The sequence below is a fragment of the Dromaius novaehollandiae genome, chromosome 5, assembly GCF_036370855.1.
Source record: "Dromaius novaehollandiae isolate bDroNov1 chromosome 5, bDroNov1.hap1, whole genome shotgun sequence".
Classification (NCBI taxonomy): domain Eukaryota; kingdom Metazoa; phylum Chordata; class Aves; order Casuariiformes; family Dromaiidae; genus Dromaius; species Dromaius novaehollandiae.
The window spans coordinates 34,952,278-34,976,580 of record NC_088102.1 but is presented as its reverse complement, the minus strand read 5'-3'; the positions used below and the strand labels follow the sequence as shown (position 1 = coordinate 34,976,580).

Here is a 24,303-nt window from a genome sequence, read left to right as displayed (position 1 = left end):
CAAATTAAACTTTATGAAGCAACACAGTAATGTACATGTTACCAAGACCATCTCTAAACTTTGACATATGGAAGGATTTTTTCTTTCTTCCGTATTAAACAAAAGCACCTAAAACACAGCTACAACACACCCAGAGTGTATTTTTTAATTAGAGGAAACTAATTTGCACATTTGCTTCAGAGCCCCCTCCAGCTGTATTTCACCACCCTATCTACAAAGGATATTGGATTGGCTTCTAAGTGCTTTGTATAAAATGTTCAAGGCCAAAAAAGCTTTCCCTTTACTCGGACAATACGAATTTCACAAGTGTAAGCCCTGTTCTCTGTAATTTTTTTTTTAAGATCTGTACTGTCATATGGTAGCACTTCCCATATTGGAGGAGAAGAAGGGTTGAGAGAAGGAAAAAATCTTCATCCTTATCAGTACTCAAGAATCAAAAAGTAAAACCTTAATTTTGGTTGCACATTTCACGCCTAACCTGGAAAATAACTTTGCATTTTACCAGGATGGACAAGGTATGTGGAAATACTTGCAACGAAGAGGAGGATTATGCTTATAAAAATTGTAATGGAAAACTGCAATGTGCTTCCCTCAGAATTATATTTCACCTTGACATACGCTTAGTCATACATGCGATCTAATTTTTAGCTAATGGCAAAGGTAACAAGCAAACAACCAAAAACCCCTCTCCATCTCTTTCCAAACAAATCCAGATGGCATCCACACACCTAGAATTTATACATGCCAAAATAAAACTTTCCTTCTAAATCCTGACTACTGTTATTGGAGGACCCAAACCCTGGGCAAAACTCTCTCTCCTGTTCTATTCTGAAAGCTTCTATTGCTACCAGCAGCTATTTTAAAAATAACTCTCTTGACTTCACCTATAATCTAAAGAATAATGGTGGAGACAAAGTTCTTAACAGTTATATGCTGATTTAATTAATTTTTGTGATGCAATACTTTGTATTACAGATGAGGATTAGTTTCCCTCCTATTTATGGTCACAGCATAAGCAAACAGATTTTTAGAATAACATACCAAACCCAAACAGTTACAGCTCCTTCGAGGCTTGTACATGGGTGTTTATAGTGAAAACTGAAAACTAGTATCCTATTCTGGATTATCCTATAAGAAATGTAATATCCTACAGTAGATTTCCTAACAAAGCTTCAAACAGTAGCAATAGCTTTCTAAAATGAAAGAACTCAGTCCAGAGCTCACATAATTACTTTATATACTAAATTTTTACTTCATTTTAAGATTATTTTGAATACACATTTTATTGTGGGTCATTCCTGAAATATTCTATATTGTTCATTTGCTTTTCAAGTAACCAGCCAAGGCATCTTTCTCATCTCTTACTATCAATGTGTTTACTCGTGATGTTAAATGTAGCTTCAAGTATACAACAAATTTTAAATTTTATTAGATTTTTGTTACAAATAATTTACATTACTGTTTGTTGTTGTCTATCTTGGTTTACTCTTAAGTTGAATAGATAAAAGAAAAAAATACAAAACCTCATAGACTCTACTGTTTGCATAGCTGCTGTAGCTCTATGATCCAGATGATTTAAACACAGTACAGCAGTGCAAAATATCTGCTATGTCAAAATAGACAATGTGGAAATTTACCAATGACCATGTAGTCTCTCTCTACAAGTCTGCATTTGCCACCAAAGCCCACTTTCTTTTTTCTCATCAGTTCATCTACTGAAATCAATGCGATGGTTTGTACAGGCAGAGCATGAATTTATTTCATTATTAAGTAGTGAGAATATAGAAAAGCAGAGGGAGTTTAAATGATGTCTTCATATGATTTTTTTTTTTGAGAAATAAAGTTTCTAGCCCTCATGGGCACAAAGGAAGCTTCTAAATGAGATTTCTTAGATGCATGCTGGCAGAGTAAAGAAAAACAGTCTAGTTCCTCTGCTTTCCAAAATAATTAACCTACTCTTGTGAAGCACAGGGGTAGCAGGGAAGCTGACAAGAATTATGTCAGCTGTGCTATGCTCAGAGCCTTCCCAGAGAGAAGAGAGCGTAACTGACAAGTCGCACACCGGTCCCTAGACAAGATTTCCCTATATAATATACCTGAGCTTGAGTCCTGAGCCTAGGGCCCTGAACGACACCTAGACAGCTAGCTGCCCTTGGCTCTTGAGCTTCACTGTCAGCCCTCCTTCCTAGGTAACAAGGACAGAGAATCCTCCTTCCACCTTGACCCAATCTCCAGGATCCATCAACAGCAGGAACCAGAACCCAGAAATGGAAAGGGGGAAAAAAAAAAAAAAACAGATGAGGGAGAGGGGAAAGAAAGAAGCACTTCTATCTTCCCACTCCCCACCTCAACCATTTTGGGCTTACTAGTCTACCAGAACATTAACTGCCTGGATACAGCTTCCTAGCTCTGTCATCACCTAACTTAAAACTGTTAAATAAAGGTGGACAATTTTGCCCCCAGATATCTCAAAGGATTTTGAGACCTGGATTTAAGCACTTCAAATAAGATGGAATAAATCACACAGAAGGTGAGCTAGAGCCCCAGTGAGGACTCTGATACACGCTTAGAAGTATTTTGTGAATATACCCAGTACTGTTGTGAATAGAGATCAACATGTCAGTTTTACTTCTGTGTCATCAAGGAAAGCTCGATAATCTGAGGAACAGCATAAAGAAGGACTGAAATAATTCATGGAAAAAGCAATATACTTCCTTGTAAATAAAACAGGCTGGGAGAGGAAGAAACAGACACCTGTGTATCCCCATCCCCAAAAACCAAAAAGAGAGACACTGGACGGCACTGGAGAAAGAGCAAAAGCAAATGTTAACTCAATCTTAAGTGACTGGAAGTTTGTCTGATAAAATAACACTGATGCAATATGTTTACGTTTCTTTAGGGCATTTGTTTCAGTGTGAACCATCACTGGGAAAAAGTAATTAAAAATTAGCAAACAATAAATGGATAAGATTTTCCAATTTACACTGTGAGACATCACCAAGCAGATACATTTCTTGTGGAATCCTGTTGGGACTCATTCAAGGCCCTGTGTCATTTAATAAAGTTGTCAATAGTATAGAGAAAGAGCAAAATAATTACAGAAAAATGTGTGTAAATCCTGAAGGAATATTAAATAATGAATAAGACAGGTCATGAATGTAGAAGAATGTGCTTCACTTGATCTGCTGTAGAAACAAAGTAAGTGTGCTTTTCAATAGTCAAATGTGAAGTTATACATGTTAAAACTAAGCACCCATACTCAAATACGAAGGAGTCCATCCTAGGAAGCCATGACACTGAGACAGACTTACAGATTCATAGTACAGAATGCATTGATCAAAAACTACTAGTGAGCAGATGAGCCCAAAAGGATTAATGCAATCCTGAGATGTACTGGTGAGGGAGAAGAACTTCTATTACCTCTAGTATAAGTTTCTATACAGTGTCTAGTTCTTCAAAGGTAACTGGCTCCTTAAGAAGCCTGAACACTTTGGTCTGCCTCATTGATGGTCCAAATCCACTGTGAACCTTTTTTTCTCTCACTTACTGGAAAAAAAAAAAGAAAAATTTTCTCTTGCCTTTATGTCAGCTCACCTTTCTGTTGTAAGAAAAGCTTATCCTATTTACTATGAAGGAAGCCTATGGAAGTCAAATAAACAGTAAAGCACTATTTAAGAAGAAAAGGTAGCAAGTTAAGACCTATACACAACAGCTGCTAAAATCCTGATACTTTGAAATCCTCCTATTTTGAAACTCTATAAACTTAGCCTGTGTTCAAATAGGATCAAACAAGAATGCTTCTTTTACAGGAATAAAAGTGGAGGTACTGAAAAGGAAGTTAGGCTGGAAGCACTAAGTTTGTTTAACAACCTATAATTAAGTAAGGAAGCAAAACTGTACAGACTGCACTAACTGTGCTATGGAACAATACTGTGCTCCTAGATGGAATGAAATATATTTCACAACAGTTCAATGCAAGAACTCAAAAAATAGATTTTTTTTTAATCTCTAAAAGATGTAAGACTACTGAGTCAACTTACAATGACATAAAGTTCCTGGAATCCCTAATTTAAACACAATGTAGTGTAAGAAAATTAAAGACTCAGAACAGATCCAAACCAGAAAAAATCTGGCTGAAGGAAAAATGAGATAGTACCATAATGAATTCAGTTTGCAAACTTTACACCCGTAGAAATCTTGCCAGCGACCAGAGGAAGATTCTAACCAAAAAACTGCAAAATGCAATCAAAATGAGACACCATGAAGCAGAGAAAAATACTCTACAAGGTGCAAATTTGAGCAGCATCTAGTCCTTTGCCCACCATATTCTATCAGTAAAAAGCTTCAGGCAAGGACTAAAAGTTTCCAAAAGAGAAACCATATATCCATATTGTGCCAAATAAATAATGGGAAGAACTGAGAGATTCTTTTCCTGAAATAACTAGACTGAGGAACTAGAATATCTGCTTGGGTATGAATCAAACCCTTACAAGGTGGATTTAAGTTAAAATAGACTTTGAACATAATCTAAAGCTTAAAGATGTAACCTAAATCTTGTTGCCATAACTAGGCAATTCTAAAATGATTCTTATAGGGAGGATTCTACATGTGGGTATTTCTAACACCAATTTAAAAAACAAGCACTGAAGAGCATCTAACATTCTCAGAGCATTTCCAGTCCTATGATGGGTAGTCCAATTTAGACTTCAGGTCTCAATGACAAAATTATATCACAGAAGAACAACAGCCCATGATAAAGAGAAAGCAGAAAAACGAAATACAGAAGCTACAAAGGAAAATATAAATTCCTAGCAAGTAGACAACTTCAGGTGAAAAATGAGGCAAAGAAGTTGGTACTGTTAAAACAAGCCCAATATAGAACATACAGAATATCCACCCAGTGTTGTATATGTTAAGATGCTCAAAGGAACAGCCTAAATTTGACTATTTGACATTAACAAATTACAAAGCAGCATTCTTGAAAATGGTAATCTCACCTATTGAACTTTTGCTTAATACCAGTTGAGAATGAACCATGACATTAAAAAAGAATTTAGATTCACAGGTCACATCAGCAGTGACCTTACAGTATACTTACACACATTAAATTGTGGCAATAATCCCTGAAATTACAAATTATTCTTAGGGAAATTCCAGAACAAGAGTAGGCCCGTAACAAAATGTGAAAGATACTCTGACCGTCTACAAAATGGGAGAAAAGGTAGATTCTGAGTCTTCAAGTTGTGAAACAGAACAGACAAGTGAGGAACAAGCAGATAAGACAGTATCAGGGAAAGAACTGAGGAGAATGACGCAGAAATCAAAAGCTCTTCTCAAGGCCTATGAGGCAGTAGGAATCAGAAATCTTTGAGAATTGTCAATGTACGTATTGCATTATCAGTGGAATTCTGATCCTTCCTTGGGAAAAGAAAAATTGAAAGTGCAAGGTGAAAACAGCCTTAATGGAGGCTAGGACTTTCCTATTTGAGTCAGTGACTGTTACCATTCAATAATGACAAACCGATTACTGACAACTTCCTCCCCTTGCAAGTGCCATGGGAGATTCTGAAATATCTTTTTGAAAAGACTGAATTAGAAAGTTAATTTTTTTTTAAATAAAGTGACAAGAAAATCCAACTAGACCCTTCTAGTCCTAGAAGAGAATCCCACAGATTCTAGATTATAAAGTTTACCACAAAAAAATAAATGCCACAATTATCAAACCCAACACTGAGAAAGTCTCCAAATTAACACTTACGATAGTACGCAATTTTATAAATCTCAACAGATGTCCTCTTTTTACAAGATTACAAAGTTTGCAAGGTTACAAGGTTATAGAGACTGCCTGCTTTTTATGTTACATGTCCTTGCTTCAATACAACTGCCTCCCTTGCTGCTAAGGCAAGCAGTGGTCTTGGAATTTATTGTAATAGCTTTTTTAACTGCATCTCAAAATCATTAGCCCAACATATTTTGCTACTTCAAACTTTTTTTTGGATGGTCTTCTGCATCTCCCTGTTCCAAGAAATAAACAAAAAGACAGCAAATATGTATCACTTGCTGAGCCATTCAGAGAAAAGAGTCATGAAGAAGGAGGGTGTGACTTCTTCAAAATATACCAAAGGCAGACTTTTTGAAAGGATATCAACTTAGTGACTCAAGTAGCAGATGAGATGGAGTCTTTCATCCATCATTCAGACAGAAGATTTTAGTCTTCTCCCAGGATAGACCAACAAAATTCAGGAGAGGCCCACAAGCGCGATTCAGGAGAGAACGTTCTGATCTCCTAATGCGGATAATACAACACAACCTAACAGTATGCTGTTAGCAAATGCCAGCAAATCCTGGAAGCAGCTATTTTAGCCAATCTATGCTTTATAGCACTCTCCACACATGAAGCCAAGCTGCTTTAGAAAAAGCGTATTTTTTTTTCCTGATAGAACTACATTCTGTTATTAGTACTTAGTTTTTCAGCAGTCATCAACTCCTGAAAGCGAGTCAAAGGATTCTCTGCAGCATCAAAGGAATGGACTGGGAAGTATAATGTATCAGCAGAAAGAAATGGTAGTTTTTTAGTAATCTGATTTTCCCTATTAGAGACAGTTGATGTGTCTATAGATCTGTCTTGCAAGCAAGTTCCTACACACAGTTAACGACTGACTTGGCAAACCACCCCAAATTCTAACCTGCTTGCAAGACACCTTTATAAAGAGAGCAAAAAAGACAACCGTGTGTGTGTGTGTGCACACACGCATATGCACGCATGTATCCACACAAACACTCTCTTCTGCTGCTTCATTAGCACCAAAGTGATAAAGCCAAATCTAAGCTGCTTAGACTCACCCTGTCACAGTAAGTGATTTCCCAAGTTGCAGAAGTACTGTCAAACCTGAGCTAGGGTTCCCAACCATGCGACTCAATGTGCTCACTGAACCAACCACTCTGCTTTATCATCACTTACTCTCTATAACAGGGCTGTTGCCTCAGCTTGATTTTTAACTACATAACACACTTTCCTCAGAGAGGAAAAGATTTTATTGGACAGTTTAAATGCCTGCATTAATGTTGGCTGTTCATCTGCGTCCTGCAAGATACACATAGAGAGCTTCAGATAGTTTCCTCAGTCACACTTTTGGTAAGACTAGCAAGGCTCAGGAATCACCTGAACAATTTTCTGTTTTATTTATTTCTCTCTCAATCACCAAAGTACCTAAAGCAACTAAGTAGATGCTAAGTAGCATCTTGGTAGACGTCATCCTTCCCCAAAAGTTGGAGAAAAAGAAAAGCCTGACAACATGTCCGTTACGTGTCTCTCTGTTATTGCTGGTAGAAAGTAAATTTTGGACATAAGGATATATGTATAAATGTATAACGTAAATGTGATATGTACATAAATTTTGGAAACAAGGACATGTGTGCATGAAGCACACCCTGTCACACAGCCTTTCGACACTAGCCTACGGCCATTTCTGAATGCCTTTAAAGATCTTGAATGTAGTTCAGATGAGGAAGCAGGTGAATTTTCACATGTAAGCAGATGGTCCCTCATCTAGCCCTCAACTCAATGGGCAGCAGTGTGACGTATGGAGCTACGGGTCCTGGCGGCCCCCTTTCCTGCAGCCATTGGGGAAGGGGCATCCCAGGCCAGGTTCCACCCCACCTCACCCGCAGAGGAGAGGCTGGGGGCTGTAATGTTTCATTCCTGCAACAAGACCCACGTGGTGCTCAGGAGCCCCATAAGACGACCTGAGAGCTTTTATGTGGATGGGTGGCAGGGGAGAAGCACGCTTTATTTTGTGCCCAACTTCTTGGCTCACGGAGGGGTGAAAGTATCCCGCCTTCAGCAACAGCCTCGGAGAGCTGCACGTTGCCCTCGACCCACGTGTGCGCGTCCAAGTGATTTTGTACCGTGCGAGGCCTGGCACTGCAGCCAGCCCGCAGGCCGCCGCCGGGGCCCCGAGCCGCCCTCCCGCGCCGGGCAGCGGCCGCCGGGCGGGGAGCACTTACCTAGGGAACTTCTCCTTCAGCTTCCGCAGGCTCTGTCTGGTGGGCTGCACCTGCCCCAGGAACTGGGCTATCTCATCGTACTGGGCTTTGCTCAGCTTCATGCCTCGCACCGCCACACCGGCGCGGCGACGGCAGGGGGAAGGCAGCGGGCTGCCCCGCTCCGGCCCCGAGCGCCGCGGCCGCGCGGGGCGGGGGGGGGCAGAAGGAAGGAAGCCCGGGGCACCCAGACAGGCGTGGGCGGCGGCGGCCGCTTCCCGCCGCTCCGCCCAGCGGCCCGGCGCAGGCGATGGGGGCGGGCGGGCCGGGGAGGCGCTGGGCGGGGCGGAGCGAGCCGAGCCAAGCCGCCATCCCGAGCCGGTCGGGCCTGCGCAGCCGCCGGGGGAGGGGGCGCGCGGCGCCGCTGTGGCCCGCGTGGAAATGGCGCTTCTCGGGAGGTAGCGCCAGCCTCAGACGCCTCGAAAGGGTCTCCCCTGCCGCCCCCTTCCCCACAGCAGGAACCTCCCCGCGCCCTCGGCCCAGGGGGGCGGAGCAGGACGCCGGCCTCATGGCTCGGCCCAGCGCGCTTGGACCACGGCGGCGGAAGCGCCCGTGGGCGCCTTTGCCGTGTAGCCTGGCGGCGCGGCGGTGGCGGCTTTGCCCGCGGCTGCGCAGTGGCTGGCGGCCGTTAGCCGCGGGGCTGGGGCTGGGGCTGGGGCTGGGGCTGGGGCGGCCGCGGTGCGGTGGGCCCAGCGGTGGAGAGCGAGGTAGAGGCAGGTCAGCGCCGGGTGCGTCTGCGGGTGGTCTGGCTTGTGCAGGAGCTACGGCCCCAGGGTGGGGGTAACCTCTGCTCATTCGCTTTAAAGTATGGCTTTCAAGGTCCTTATCCAGCGGCCACTTTGGAATAACTATTTTTTCCCGCGTATGGTAAAGGCCTGCTGAGGTAGCGGGACCGTGACTGTACACCCTAACTGGCCTTAATTTTATTGACGTTACTCTTGCACACAAGTGACTTCTGCTAGGTTTTAGAAGAAAACCACCCAAATGTATGCCTTGATTGACTTGAAATTTAGTTAGGCCTCAGGCTTATTTTTAATCAGATGATGGTACTGTTAAACATCAGCGCGTGTGTTTCAAGCCTTGATTCCTGTGCTGGGGATTTTAAATAACTTTGGCAGACAGGTGCGCCTCTTAATAAACAGCTATATATAGAGCAGAGATTGCAAACAGAATTAATCATGCATCTAGGTGACAAATATAAATATTCCCTTTCATTTCATGCATAATCATATGCGTGAACTATGTACAGACAATAATGTTGCTAAAGCTACATGATTTGGAGTCCCAACCTTGCAGTTTCAGACACTGAAATCATGAAATTTGCTTGAAATATTGAGAAAGTGATTTTTATTTGTATAGGTTTTAGGTTTTGTTTATTTGCTGTCTCTTTTGAAGGCTTTGAGGATCACATTTTAGGTGTTTTTCTGCATCTAGCCAAAAGCTTTACAAAGTTTCTTTCAAGAGTATGAGATCCGGAACTTAAAGGAAAAGCTTGTGACTAGTATGTGTACATTAAGAAGGCCAGGCACCTCGAGAAATGGTTGTGAGACTGGCTTCTTAAAAACTGACAGTGCCCAATGAACCCTCTGTTGCTTGACCCTCCAGGGATTTTAATGGGTTTTCTTTGGAACTCGGAGCCTTCCTGAGAAAAGGTACTCTTTTCTAGTCTGGAAAGGTGGCCTAAATATAAATGTTTGAAGCTTTAAAATATTGCTTTGTTTTTTGTTGGTTGTGTTGCTGGTAGGCCATACAAAAGTTTACAATTAGTTAGTGTTGGGAAAGCAAAATTGAAACGGGCAGTAGATAGCCAGGAAAACAAACACATTTTTTCTCCTCATCTGGACTGAGAGACGTAACATAATAAACAGTATGATTGCTAAATTGTTACATTACTTTTTCTAAACAGTTTAATAAGAAGACAGGACTTTTGTGTGTATATGAAGACATGCATATACAAATGACTTTTTCCTTATCTAGAAGTGGACCACTTGTTTCTATGACAGGAAAACTTCATTTGCCCATACAGGTTTTCTAGAATCATGGATAAAAACAACAATTTTTGAATTGTGAAATTATACATCCATCAAGTTGTAAAATATGGGGGTATATTCCAGGCTTATGCAGGACCCTTTAAAATCTGTGGGTTATGGATATTTCTGACTTGATATATATCAATTAATATACATCATATGCAGTGAAAATAGTGTATTAGTGAAATTAGTGGCATACAGCATTTGGATATTTGAGAACTGGTTAGATGGTCATAGCTGTATATTTGGTCGGTTTGAGGGCTTTTTTTGATACTTTACTGAAAGAATACCACTTTGCTGTGCTTTTTTTCCCTCCTGTTCTCATAGTATCAACATCAGGTGTAAAACTGAAAAGGATAGGTATTACATTCATTTTTTTTACAAAGTTTTCTTTATGTCCTGTCTCAGTAGGCTTATCTTCCTTGTATGTTTTTTTGTTTTGTTTTTACCTTGGGTTATATAATATGTATCAGCTATTGATAAGTTCAAAAAGAAGAAGAAGAAGAAAAAAAAAAAGGTAAAGCTAGAGTGTCTGTCTTCATTGTGTAGAGTAACATTCATCAGTTATTACAAATTGCTAGCTTTAATGCAAAATGAAAGTAGAAGCAAGGCATTTTAGTTCTACTATAAATGTTTGGAGGTCAACCAAAGGTGTAAGACTGAGTTCAGTAAGTTTGTCACAGTAGATGAAGATGACTTGTTTTCAGTGATTTTTTTTTTTTCTTTCCCCCCTCCATATTGGGTCAGCTGGTGAATGTTACTTGCCTTACTGTGTAAGTAAACACAGTGAAGCTAAGCCAAATTACAGATTTCATTCCTTACTTGGAGACAAAAAAATATGCGAAATTGACAGAAGATTTTTCATTTAAAGGAAATAGTATTATTTAATATAAAAATACTTTATTTTCTTTAGCTCTATGAAGTAGTATCCTTAATACTGGAAGATGTGCATGTTTGGGAGGGATGGGGGAGTTCTTTTCAATCTGATATCCACTTTTAAGTCCCATGAGGGTATAATTTTCTTGAGCCATAGAAGGGACCATTTTCCCCTATCTTGCCAAAGGTTAGAATTAATTCTGAAATAGAAATTTTTTTTAAATAGTTGCATGCTTCTTAGCTCCCACTACTACTGCTTCCTTAGAAGCAAATAAATCGTGCTCTTAAAAATGACTTATGTCTTGCTTTCTTTATTGCAGGATAAGTTCGAGTGAAACTTATTTTTAAAACAATAATGTTTCTAGCTTTAACTTGTGGGTTTATCTCTGTTCAACTCCTTTGTTCAGTAGTATTTTTTTTTTTTTTTTAACAAATTTACACTTCATTATGCGGTGCACAGAAGTAAAAGTAAAACAGTTTAGGAGGACTGCAGTATGAAGTTATCAGTCTGTGGACCAATGTCTATATAGGTATTAGATATCTAGACCCTTGTCCTAGAACAAGGTTCTGCAGATTTAAAAATTATTTAAAAAACCAAGAAAATAAACTTCTGGCATGAATGTTCTCTGCAACCAAGATGAACTAAGAGAATATTATCCTAGTGAGATAACAGCCCTCAGAGATGAGAGTTGCTGCTTTTCATCCCAAAGAAGCATTTATGGTTAAGTGTAAGGACTTGAATGTTTAAAAGCATAGACTGGAAGTTCTGTATGCGAAATATATGAGCCACAGCATGCCTATGTTAGTTAACTCAAAACTATTTCAATGGCATGCTCAAAAACCCAAACAAGAAAAAAAATGAGGTGTTCCTATGAGAAATAGTTCAATCAAGCTGCCATTACAGTTTTACCATACACAACCAACATTAGACCATGTGAAACTGAGCTGTGGATACCTATATAAGATGTGGATGATGGGAGTTTGCATAAACTCAGTAAGCAAATGGATGGAAAATACATGAAAAGCTTTTAAATACCTTTGGTCCAGGAAATCCCTGAGATGCAAATGGCTGGATGCTGGGGAAATATTCTGAGGAAATATGACTGTGTGCTTGCTCTGTTTTTGCACTCTTTCCTTGGCATCTGCCCTTGGCAGCTAGTCTTTTGGATTTTTGCCTTGGGGGTGGGTTCTAGTTCACGCAAAAGAAAAACTAAGTTTCCTGCCAGGAACGAAAGTGGGCTAAAGAAAGAGAAACAAAGGGGAAACCTAATGACTGGAAATGAATGAGAGGGGAAAAAAAGAAAGAGAGCCCATAAGCTATAGGGTCAGAAATGTAAGGAACCAGAGGGAAACACCTGGCAGAGGACCTCTGGTAATGACTGTCATTTAGTGAAGGCAGTCTGAGTCACAGTTGGCAAAGGATAAAGTAAAAGACCTTTGGTCTGCTTTTTGTATTATGTTATTGATATTTTACCTGGGATCTTAGTAGGTGTCTCCCATTGCCACGAGGAGGTGAATGCATAGTATCATTTGTAGCCAAGTTCATAGTTAAAATGCCATTCATTACTTTCCACAGAGCTTAAAATCACTGTGTTTTGAGACTAGATAATTATAGTATGGTTTTACAATTCATGCACAAAGCGTGAGTTCTGATTTGATTTTTATGACTTTGCAGCTATCTTTTTACTTTACCACTCCACTTCTTTATAGATAGAATCTCTGCTCAGTGTTGCTTCCTATAGCAAAATTAGTTCAAAGACTCTAAGCACCCCAGTGTATTTTCCAGGAAGGGCAAATGAGCAATTGCATACTGGTGCAAGTAGTTTTCTCCAGCTTGCCTGTGGGAATAGTGGGGAGCATCTGCAGGGAAGAGTGAGGAAGAAGCCTTTTTCAGGATGAGAGAAGACTTTTAATAATTGGATCAGATCTTGTTGAAGAGACCAGGAGAGGCTGGTGGGAGAGAACCGTGTGAAAGAGGACTGTGAATACCAGAGAGAAGGAAAAAAAACCCACAAAATTTCCCAGAGTGCTCCAGTCACTAGAAAAATGAGCAAGGAACAGCAAGGAGCTTTATTTTGTGTAGGTTTATAGTTCAGCTGTTCAAAACTGAAAGTAGTTAGTTTTGAAACACTGAAAAACCTGTACCATTGACTTCAGACAAAATTCTAGAAGAAATGTCAGTATGATTTGAGACTTGGGGAAAAAAAAGTGACTTAGCAGCAGGTTCAGGACATCAGCTGTTAGATGGTGAGGTCACGAGTCTTGTGGGGGGGAGCTAGAAGGAAAATCAATATGCCCCAGAAATATACTTGGAAATCTGAAATCATGAATCATACTTACATTCTGCATGGATTTTAAAAAACTGAAAAGTTTGTGCTGCTAGAAATTGGTGCTCATCTAGGAGCAAAAAAACTATTTAGTTTGTTATCTTCAGCTTCCTTTGGAGGTTCAAAAGAAAAGATTATTTTTCTTTTCATTTTTACTTTTTTGGTGCATGTGGGCTTTGAGGTACCTATTCTCAGAAAGCCCTCAGCTGCCGTTGCAACATCTTTGATTCACTTTCCCATGCAGGCATCAGGCGCTTTGAGGTCCATTGAACCCCTTTCTTCTCTCAGATGATTCATTTACAGTCAACATGTTGAACTTGAGTCTTTAGGTACTTCTTCAAACACTCTTCTGAAAAAGAGGTCAGTTTTTTTTCATTGGTAAGTTTAAAATCGTGCTACTAAAATACATGCCAGTTTGATATTGAGTAGCTTTTTTAAAGTTTTGCCCTGTATCTTCTTCCTTTATAGACTGTATAGCTCAAATGCTCTTAAATTTTTAGTTTGCCATGATTTGCCTGTTCTCCAGATGTGCTTTGAAAATTAAATTAACTACTCTTTGATTGTAGATTTTAGAACTGGGATCTACAGTAAGACTGGAATCTCATTTACAACTATGATTAGGGTGCTTATCACAATTTTCTATGCTCACAGTATTCTCATGTCATTCAGCTTGGTGCACATGTTTTTGCAGGTATTTTTTAGTCTCTTTGTATATTTCGTGTGCTTTTTATTGTGAAATACAGTTCTTCATATTTGACATTTCTGAATTATAAGAAAAACTTGAGTATGCTTCCACTTAATTCAGTAGTAACTGTATCTGTAACTGATCTAATAAACATCTCCACAGGATACAGTTGTTACCTCATAAAGAAGGAGAGCCTTCAGTTTATCATCTGATTTATGTCCATAGGTTCTGATGTACCAACTGAAAATAGTTGTATTGTGGAATAATCTGTGATACACTCAGTTTGTTTTTGGGGAAAAAAAAGGAACAGCTGGTCTATACATCAGTGTTAAGCATTGACTATTTTGCCAATTCACAAGATGATAGGTCACAATAAGTTTCTGTTTTTTCCCTAAAAGTATTCACAGGATTGCTAGATATCACAACACTGTGAAAAATATGACAATATTAGGATGATTATATGTAGCAGAATACCAATTCAAAGAGGCAGGCATTGCTTTTCCTCTGTGTCTTCAAATTTATTTATTGTAATCACAGAAGTTATTGAGGGAAATTAATCTAGCTTTCTGTACTATAAGTATACCCAATATATCCTTCTTTAAAATATTTATGTTCTTGCTGAAGTAATTTTTCAAAAAAATATGTGTGTGTGGTTTTACTGTGTTTTGAAAACATTGTTTTATATACTGGGGGTCTGATCCCAATGCCTGATCTATGGTCAATTGAAAGTCAATCATTAATTTTAATGGACTTGAAAGCAGACTATTTTTATGGTTGTAAGCTGTATGTTTATGTATTTTCTGTAACAAGCTATAAAAGAATTTTGAAAATGATGAGTTACTTAGAAACCAATTTCTATGACTGAGATGTTAACATACCCTGTGTGTTCTTATCCTGGAGTTCAACTCCATGGTAATTCTACATGACAACTTTTCTGGAGTTTGAATTTGCCTTTTTAAACTCTCAGTAGTCAGATACATAAACCTATATTAAAATATCTTTCTCATTTCAAATTCAGTTTTTTTAAAGTTAATTTGTCTTCTTTGTTTATATGTGTTGAAATATCATTAACCATTGCATGCTGCCTTTTGCCCGGGTGTTTTCTGCTTCATTCATTGGATAGGGAAAACACTGTAGTTGTGTGATGAATTGGGTAATTTTCTGTAGGACTTCTGTCTCATTTGTTGCAGAATTTGGAATATGTACTTGGTGAATGAGAAAGGAACTATAGAAAGAAAAAAGTTAAGTGTTAAGGTAATTTGACTGCTGCCCGGGAAAGATGGATTATCTGCTTGTCTCTTTACAGACTTTACATGTAAGCTTAGAAGTCTTTTGATAGAATTTTCTTTCCACATTGCCTTTTTTGAAAGGGCAGCCACATTATCCAGTGCCAGACATCCTGTTTAATTATCTAGGTGCCATAAGCTGCTGCCTAAAGAAATCATCCCAGCCCACTTCAGCCAGTTTCACATTCTCACCTCTGCACTTGTACTACTACTACTACTACTACTACTACTACTACTGTTGATTGTATGCATACATGGTCAGGCAGATTCAGCTGAAAACTGAACATGCCAGAAAAAAAAACTAACTAAAATAGTACTTTTCAGATGAATCAACTTGTGGATCCAACTCACTGGACAGCCCAGCTTCATCAGTGTAAATTCCAGCACAGGGGAGGGGACAGGGATATGTAGCCAGAGACAGCAGGGCTACCTCTTTCTCTTGACTGTAGAAGAGCCTTTGAGGATTAACCTCACAAATTAGACATCCAAATTAGGATGTCAACCATTAAACAGTATGATTATCCAGTATCTCTCTGCCGAGATCTTACAGAGACATTTGAGAGCCTCTTGCACTAACTAACTAACCGAATTGAATTTAATGGAAGTTGTACTTGCAGAACCCTGAGCACAGTAGTTTGAAAAATCAGGTCATAAGTATATTATCCTGGATAGGCAAAATCAGTGGACATTTTTGACTTAAATCTTTAAAACTCGGTTTTAATCTGTGTGTGTACACACACACGCATACAAATGGAAAAAAGGTGTTTTGAAGATGAATTTGTTCATGTCTACCTTCATGCCCATGTTTATGTAGTAAGCGGCTATGGTAATGAGCTTCATTAGAAAACATGTTGAAATTAATAAGACTATTTTCAGTGAATGACATGGACAGCATAAAGTAAATAATGCATAAGGCCAAATTTTGAATTGAAAGGTTAAAAAGAAGAGATGTGCTGTCTATTTTTTCTATACAAGTAAGGCAAAGGAGGGAAAAATTAGAAATTAAGCACTGTTTCATAATACAGATAAAACAAGAATGACTGAATCAAGATTTATACCAAAATGAACAGTATCATTTCCAAACTTCTCAATCTTTAACATTGGAACAGTAATGTTGTAAGGTGTAACTATATTAAAATTAAACTAGTAAAAATACAACTATTTCAATTAGAAAGTACACTTTGTGATAGATTGTGTTGTTTTCTGTATTTATTTTTTACTTTGCTAATTAGCAAATTTTAGTAACTTGCAATATGTTTGCTAAGCACTGTTGTGAAATAACTACTGCATTGCCTAAATTGTTCTTGATAACTTGGTAGAAACAAAGTACATCAGAGTAGCTAAGTATCCTGTCTGTTCCTATTTCCTTGTAGCCAAAAGTAAGCATTTCAAATAAAGATACATACTTCACATGCCTAAATCTAGCTCAAATATTGCTAATTCTTTGCTTTCCAACAAAATCTCTGAAAGAGGCACAAATTCTGCCGAAATTATAAATGAGGTCACGGATTAGTATCAACTCCCTGGCCCGTTGACTGAACAAGTGACTATCAAGTGGCAACAGAAACTTAAATTTGTAGAATTGACTGTTGTTGTGGTATTTTGGTTCTTTTTCTTGTCTGCTTCCTCTCATTCTCCCACAAATTAAAAACAGCAAAGATTTGCTCATATAGCTTGCTATGAGTCACCAGATGTGCTGTTTGACTTCAGTGGGAGCTGCCTGTGATTAGCCAGTCTGAAAATTAGGACCCTGTTATATGAAGTCTGGAACACTGAGACAGTTTTTAGGAAAGTGGATCATTTTAGATCAGATGAGTTTTGGTGAGGGATATAAAAGTAGGTTAAGGTGCTTTTCCAGTAGTGAAATTTCCATTGTTACCTTAAGCTTAGGGAGCGGTATTGAGTTGCTGAGGTTTTTGTCACTGTATTTATTGCAAGATGCTTACTCGTTTATTGCCCAAGGATTCTAACCTTTGCCCATTACATATAAAGTATTTTCACTGTTCAAGAATTATAACATTCTTGAATGACTGTTATCGCAGAATCATGGAAATGTAGAATGCAGCTAACCTCAAGAGATCATCTCAGCAGCCAGATCAGACATTTGATAGGCTCAAATATGACTGCACTATCCCTTACTGAAACATTTCTCATTCATTCTTGTAGCCTTCTGTAATGAGGTATTCACAGTCTCCATTGGTATTGTGTTCCACTATTTTACCTCACTTGTTTGAAAGGTTATTTCTGATGTTTAATTCCAGGCTCACATATTGCAAATTAACCACTTTCTGTTCTATACTTTGAAGAAAGGGAAGAGTGATAAATCACTGGCTTCTTTTCTTGTTTGAAGATTATTGTAATGTTGATCCACTTCTCCCATTTTTTGTAGTAATGCAAGCCCAATTCTTCCAGTCTTTTTTTTTTCTTTTTAAGTCATTTTTCTGAAAGGCTTACCATTTTTTTGCTCTCTGTACTCTGCAATATGTTTCTTAAAATGCATTGCAAAAACTGCTTCAGCTGAGGCATCCATCTTGCTGAGTAGAATGAAGAATTTTGATATTTTCTAAGCAAGATTCCTGGATACAAGTCCTTAAATTAAGTTACTGAAAAAGTTTCACATTGCAAGCTTGTGTTCTGTGTATCTGCCTTGATAAGCTGTTTAGTTTACTGTGCTAGCTCTTAGAAGTAGCACCATTAAGGAAAAGCAGAGTATATATAGTGCAATGGATACACTGGTGTAGCTGACTGAAATAGTAGGGAATCTAGTGTGTAAATTGTAAGAAAATATAAATATTAATAGGAAAATGAAATATTAATGGATGTCTACTATGCAATTCATTAAAAAAATTTTGCATGAAAGTTTTTAATAGCATTACAATTTCTTGAGTCTTCCATTTGTTCTTATACCAGTTCACTCTTTCTAACACATGTAAAGCATATTTGACATGTATAATAGTGGAATGATTAGGCATGTTACTGACATCAAGGTTTAAGGGACTGGGTGACATAAGGAATTTATGTTCCACTTTAATCCATTTGTCAGCCTCCTCTGGGACCTGTTTTTAAATCTAACTCAAGCCATACTAATTTGGGGGTGGGAGAAACCTGCTTAATCCAACAGCCTGAAAAACACATAGATAGATGAAAATGTTGCCTAAGCTTCCCCTTATTCCCATTTTTTAAATGGAAAAAGTAGTAATAGTTTATCTGATGACTTTTTTTGTGGACTCATATGGCAACTTGTTCAGATCTATTGCCTTTTCCGTCCAAGATTCAAAACAGAGAAGATGGTTCAGATGGATTGAGACACTAAATAAATGAAATATAAAAGTATGTAATTCCCTGGAGTGGTAGCCATTAATAACTTACTTTGCACATCAAGTCAATTTTAATTTTAGTTATAAAAAGAAAAATCATTTTTCTGGTTTAACACTTATCTTGTCAGGGAGGAAAGTTTTTGAGTGTACTTACATTATTCAAATGCGTACAGCAACACTAAAATCAGTTGCTTCCAAGATATCCAAAATGGCAATGTAACTTGCCTAAGCATGGACAGTCCTGATGGAGGTTTCCTATTCAGCTATAATAAAACCAGTTTGTCCTTTCTGTTCCATAAACTCTAAATGAAGCTGCCACTTTTTTAATAGTAAGTGATGTAGGACAAGATTCTATTCTTATGTGTTTTGGTGTGAATCCAAAATCATTCCATTGGAGCCAAAGTGATGTAAGCAAGTTCAGAATCAGGCACGTTGTATAATGGATAGTGGTTTGTTCAGTTACCTTTAAACAGAAATGCTTGATAAGAAGAGAGTTGTTACTACTACTTGATATTTGACACCGGCATTCAAGCACATATTTGGAGAAATTCAACTCTGGTGCCAGTACACAGAACTGTGTATTTTACATATTTATTCAGAATAAATTGCTGCTTACCAAGGTGCAAATCTCAGGGTTTAAAGATGAAAAATATGCTCCTATTAGTCAAATATTTATGAGTAGAACCCAATGCATTTAAACCTTGTTGACCTTTATATAGCTTTGACATATATATCATCACTTGGTTATCCTTAGCGTTGATTTGGTCTGGAAAAAGTAAAACGAGGTTAAGTAGTCCCTAAGGGTAAGTTAAAATATAGGCCACTACCATGTTATATGGCTTTAGTATACTTAGTGTCTTTTGTGGCAAGTTGATGAGACTGTTTAAAGCAATAAAATAGATGCCATTTGCTAGATGATGCCTTTTAAGAAAAGTTTAGTTTAGAAAATGAGTTTACTGCTGCTATATTCAATGTTCTAATATTGCAAACAAAATCATTGATAGTATTTGCATTAGATGTGTAAAGCCTAACTCTTGCTTTCTGTTTAAGCAGTTGCATACATTTAAAATGAGTTTAAAATACAGTCTGATTTGTTCATATATTTATATGTTTTTTTCTGATTTGAGGCCAGAAGGAAAGCAACTACAGTCATTTAGCCTGATCTCCTGCCTAACATAAATCATAGGTATTAATTACTGCTTCAAATCCAACACCTGTGATTCAATTAAAAAGCATCTTCTAAAAATAAAAAAGTAACCAAAATATCTTTAAATCTTGATTTAAACAGATCCGGAAATGCAGACTATGTGCAACCTCTTGCTAAGTTGTTTCAGTGGTTAATTACCTTCACTGTTATTTAAAAGTAGCCACCTTCTGATTTGAAATTGTCTAGCTTTAATTTTTTCACTTACTTTTGTTACAGCTTGATTTCCTGACTCGGGTAAGTTGTATGCTAGTTTTATCCATCTGAGGTAAGTGCTGGTGCTCAAGTTGCCTTTTAAACTTCTCTTTGAGATGTTAAATATGGTAAGTTATTAGGGATCTAAACATTAACTTTGTTGCTATTGTTCTACAAAGGGCTTCTTTAAACAATTTTGCTTTTGTAGCCAATGATAAATCTTCTTCACTATACCACCTCTGAAATACTAAATTTAATTTGAATGATGAAAAAGAGATGATTTCAGGAAAAATCAGATAAATGCATTTTATTTAAACCCACTTAGTGATAACAAGTTCTTACAACTAACAGGATAGTATTTTAGATTTAGCTTTTTATCTGAAGTGTAAGCACCAAATTCTCCATTTCAGTTCTTCTGTCCTGATGGTGGGAGTTTTGGGACCTGTTATTTTTTCACTAATACGCTGTTTAGGAATTCATGCCAGGCAACTTCTTTGGCTGTATACGACAGTGTTGAACAATACAAAAGCATTTGGAAGAACTTGAATTACAGAATTATATTCTCTCATCACATATTTTGCAACTGTAGGACTCGTTACTTTGTAATCATACAAGTTATGGTTTATCATTGGTACTGGTTCAGCAACATGTTAATGAAGCCATAATTATCTAGAATTTCTTCATGAATGTGTGGAGGTGAAATAAGATTTTTCTCTTTCCTTGCTGAGGACACTGATGATACAATTGTTAAAGGAGGAATGGTAGTTAATGGTAGTTTCGCCATTAGCGCTTGTCAGGGAAGCTCTGCTTGCATTCTGGCTGTGATGGGTCATATGATTAATAAAAGTAGCCAGAGAGTATCTCATTTGTAGGTGAATCTCAACTGACCTTGACATGTTCTCTACATTGAGAGCTTTTATAGAAGTGCAATGGTAGCACAGAAATCTTTCCTATATCTTATAGACACTTTGCACCAATTTAAGTGTTGCAAAGTGACCACAGGTAGAAGGATGAATTTCACTTTACCCTGAAACTGATTCTCGTGTGTACAGCAGTGTACTGAAGTCAGTGATTTGCACATTGGCTACATCAGTATAAGAGGAGAATAAAATCTTCCAGAGTTTTCCATATGTCCCCGTAAAGTCTTTCCCAACCTTTAAGTAAGTCTAGTTTTGATCTGAGTTGTGAGATAGTGCTATATATGGTCATCATGCAATTCCAGTTGATGACTCCCAGAACTGGCCTTTTCATCCTTTTTTTCTTGTGTTGCTAGTGATGTCAGAAAACGATGTGCATACTGTCAGTGGATAGAATGCTTATTTCTTCTGTCAGTTATTACATACTGTCTACATCTGACAGCCCATATCTCTATGTTATTTTTAGGCATTATATATTTCTTCCTGTATTTATATTTTGTACAGCACTTAGGCCTAATTTCTGGAAGATCAAATTTGATTAATTTCTTATTTTTCTCTGCATAAGGCTTTCTCTTTTGTATTCTCTTTACCACATCTAAATAAAATCCAGAATTTGCATTGGTAGGGATTTTTGAACCAATTAAGTCCTTTTTAGAAAAAATTAAATACAATTTTAGGAACAGTTCTATGTAATAATCTGAGTTGGACTTTGGTTATACTGGACAATTTATAGACTCTTGCATGGTACGGAGTCAGTAGAGCTATGTTAGATAATAGAACATTTATAACCATGAGTGTGATCCTGTACATACACTCTACTTTTCATCACAGCTGATTGCTGTAGGTGAGCTAGTGGTTTCCAGAACTCAGAAAATACTAATTCAGAATACATTTGAATATTTCTGCACCACACATAATTATGCCATCTAGACATATCTGAAGTATACTTCTATACAGACTGATACAGGTAGATGTGAGTTGCTCCTTTTGTGCTTTGAGCTGGTTGTTGTGAGTCACCTCAGGTCTAGAAGCCATATAGCTATGTTAGTGAGGTAGTCTATTAATCAATGTTCTTCTTTGCTTTGTAGGACTTCCTATGGCAAAGCACCCATCAAGCTTGGATATGTGGTTCCCTCTGACCAACTCAGAATGTCACAACTTAGTCACGGAATAAGAAGGGAGTCTGCATAGCTTTGGTCAAAAATAATCAGAGAACAAAACCTCAAAAATTTTGGCTGAAATTTGATTTTGTGAATTGCAACTGAAAACATAAATAGAGTAAGAATCTGATTATGCAGTCCTCACAAGAGCAAAGTTCCTACTCATGATAATAGTAAATATGTGTGGCAAATGTTAAAATTCCTGGAATGATTATTTGTGAAACTTCATGATATATTTTTAAAAGGTAGAGTCTCAGTATTTTCTTTAACTATGGCAGACTTTTGTTACTCCAGTTTTGGAAACTGGAGAACTGCTCCCTGGTCCTATCAACAGTTCAGGCTGATAATTAATTGGAATATATATTCTTTTTAATTCTCAGATGTTATTGATGTCTCTTTTATGTGCCACAAAGCTTTCTATTAATAACTTTGGATTGTTAACCCTTCCCTGAGTCCTAACATTAACCTTCAGCTCCAAACTTAGGTTAGCTTAAGGCTTTGTGAAAAAAATGTTTAAAATTTATACGGGAACTCTGAAAAAAATGTCAAATGTTGAAACTGTAGGGGTTAGTCTAATGGATTTTTTTTTCTTTTGAATTTTCTTTTTTTTTTTTTTTTAAACAAGAGAGATTTTTGCATGCTTTTGGTTGTTTTTTTCCATCCCATTGAAGTCATTGTTCTTGACAGTGAAATGCCACAGTAAAGAACATTGATTAAGGAAGTTTTAAGTAGTGATAATAATCTTCCTGTTTATTGAAGGGAAGGACAGGACAATGAACAGGAAACTGCTTCAAATCAATCCCTACTAATTTAAACTATTTATAGAATCACTGATCAAAGCATGATTCATACAAACCTTGGGAGAATATAGTGCCATAACCTGTGTACATTTATTTGCAAATATTAGGTAGTGTTTTCATGATTAGCAATACCACATATCTGTCACCATTATTTTATGTAGTAATCTTCACAGAAAAACTCAGCCCCAAATCAATAATTTCACAGACTAGGAAAGTAAAAGAGAATATAGTTCTTTGAATTAAAAATTAAATTGTGTTAATAAGTTTGGAAAAAGTATCTTATACTTGGCTTCTAAATAAATACTACAGAAGTCTCTTGTAAATCTCTAGTAATTTTTTGTAATCATTTACAAGTTGTAAAATCATAGCTGAAAGGCAGACAGAAAAGGAATGTACAAATAAGACATCTGTTATTGTTATATCAATGATGATATATAACCAGCTCTGAAGTAATAACATTTAACAAGGACTACAGTCTTATCCAAAATGAGATCTTGTCCACTTCCACTTCTTCATTTAGTGCATTCATAAGAATGAAGTGAAGTTTATAATTGGGAAATCTTATCTATTAGCATTTGTAGTATATCACAGTTATACTACATTATGGTTTAGATTAATAGATTTCCAGCCAAGCCATATCTTAACATATAAGGGTTAGCTGGTAAACCAGCTCCAAGCAATGTATGTGTGTACTGCTTATGAAAAGTATTCAGAAACACCATGACTAAGTACAGTAATACTATATTTTACAAGTTCATCACTGGGAAATTTATATACCATTAATGCATTTTCTAGCCCATTAAGGACAAGCAGCATATAATGCTCCATTGAATACAAGATTTACAGGTCACAAGCATGGAAGGCTATTCCAATATAGATTTTGGGCGTAAATGTCTTCTAGAGATATTGTTATTGTGTTTAATTTTAAAACAAATTCTTACCAACTAAATATTAGTGTTTGATTTATCAAAGGGTTAAACTTTTAACTTGTTTGAAATTGATACAAAACTATGAAACTGTAAATAGTGAGACAGCTGGGGAATGACAGAGCTTTTGTGTGTGTAGTGGGTGAGGAGAGATGGGGAGAAAATATGTATCATTTTCTACCTCTTGTCACACTTTTTAGCCATACATTAATAGAAACAAAAATAAACCATGAAAAAAATATCTATGTACTTGTTTCTTTCCTTAAAGCATGGTTAAAGCATTCCTTGGTTAAAGCATTTCCTAAAAGCATTCTTTCCTTAAAATGGTTAATCATACATTTTAGTACATTTCAGTGTATTTTTAGTATATTTCAGTACTTTCAGTACTTCTTAAAGGAGAAGACTATTGCTCTTTACCTTACTTGCAGGCTACTCAGAAGTGCATTCTCTGTGGTTTTGTCTTTTGCCATAGATTGTAAATGAGTACATATTAATATTGAGGCAATATTTACCACAATATGCATTTGATTCTTGCTT

The 24,303-nt window shown here is 37.3% G+C and overlaps 1 protein-coding gene and 1 long non-coding RNA gene across 11 annotated transcripts in view; one reads left to right on the top strand and one right to left on the bottom strand.

Moving 5' to 3' along the window:
- Positions 1-8,308, bottom strand: part of CDIN1 (CDAN1 interacting nuclease 1) — a 131,022-nt gene extending 122,714 nt beyond the window's left edge. For 6 of the 10 annotated variants that reach the window (XR_010389378.1, XM_064512430.1, XM_064512427.1 and 3 more), the window contains exon 1: positions 8,008-8,307. Coding sequence is in view for 9 of the 10 variants with exons in the window: in XM_064512430.1 (XP_064368500.1) it covers positions 8,008-8,108 (101 nt within the window). In the remaining variant the exon portion in view is untranslated. Of the gene's footprint in view, positions 1-8,007 lie in introns of all 10 variants that reach the window. The other 4 variants (XM_064512424.1, XM_064512432.1, XM_064512431.1 and 1 more) reach the window with 2 other exon arrangements.
- Positions 8,309-8,318: 10 nt separating this feature from the next.
- On the top strand, positions 8,319-24,005 carry LOC112979619 (uncharacterized). The gene is made up of 3 exons (XR_010389382.1): positions 8,319-8,441; positions 13,521-13,636; positions 19,988-24,005. It is a non-coding gene; the product is annotated as an uncharacterized LOC112979619 (long non-coding RNA).
- Positions 24,006-24,303: the final 298 nt, after the last annotated feature.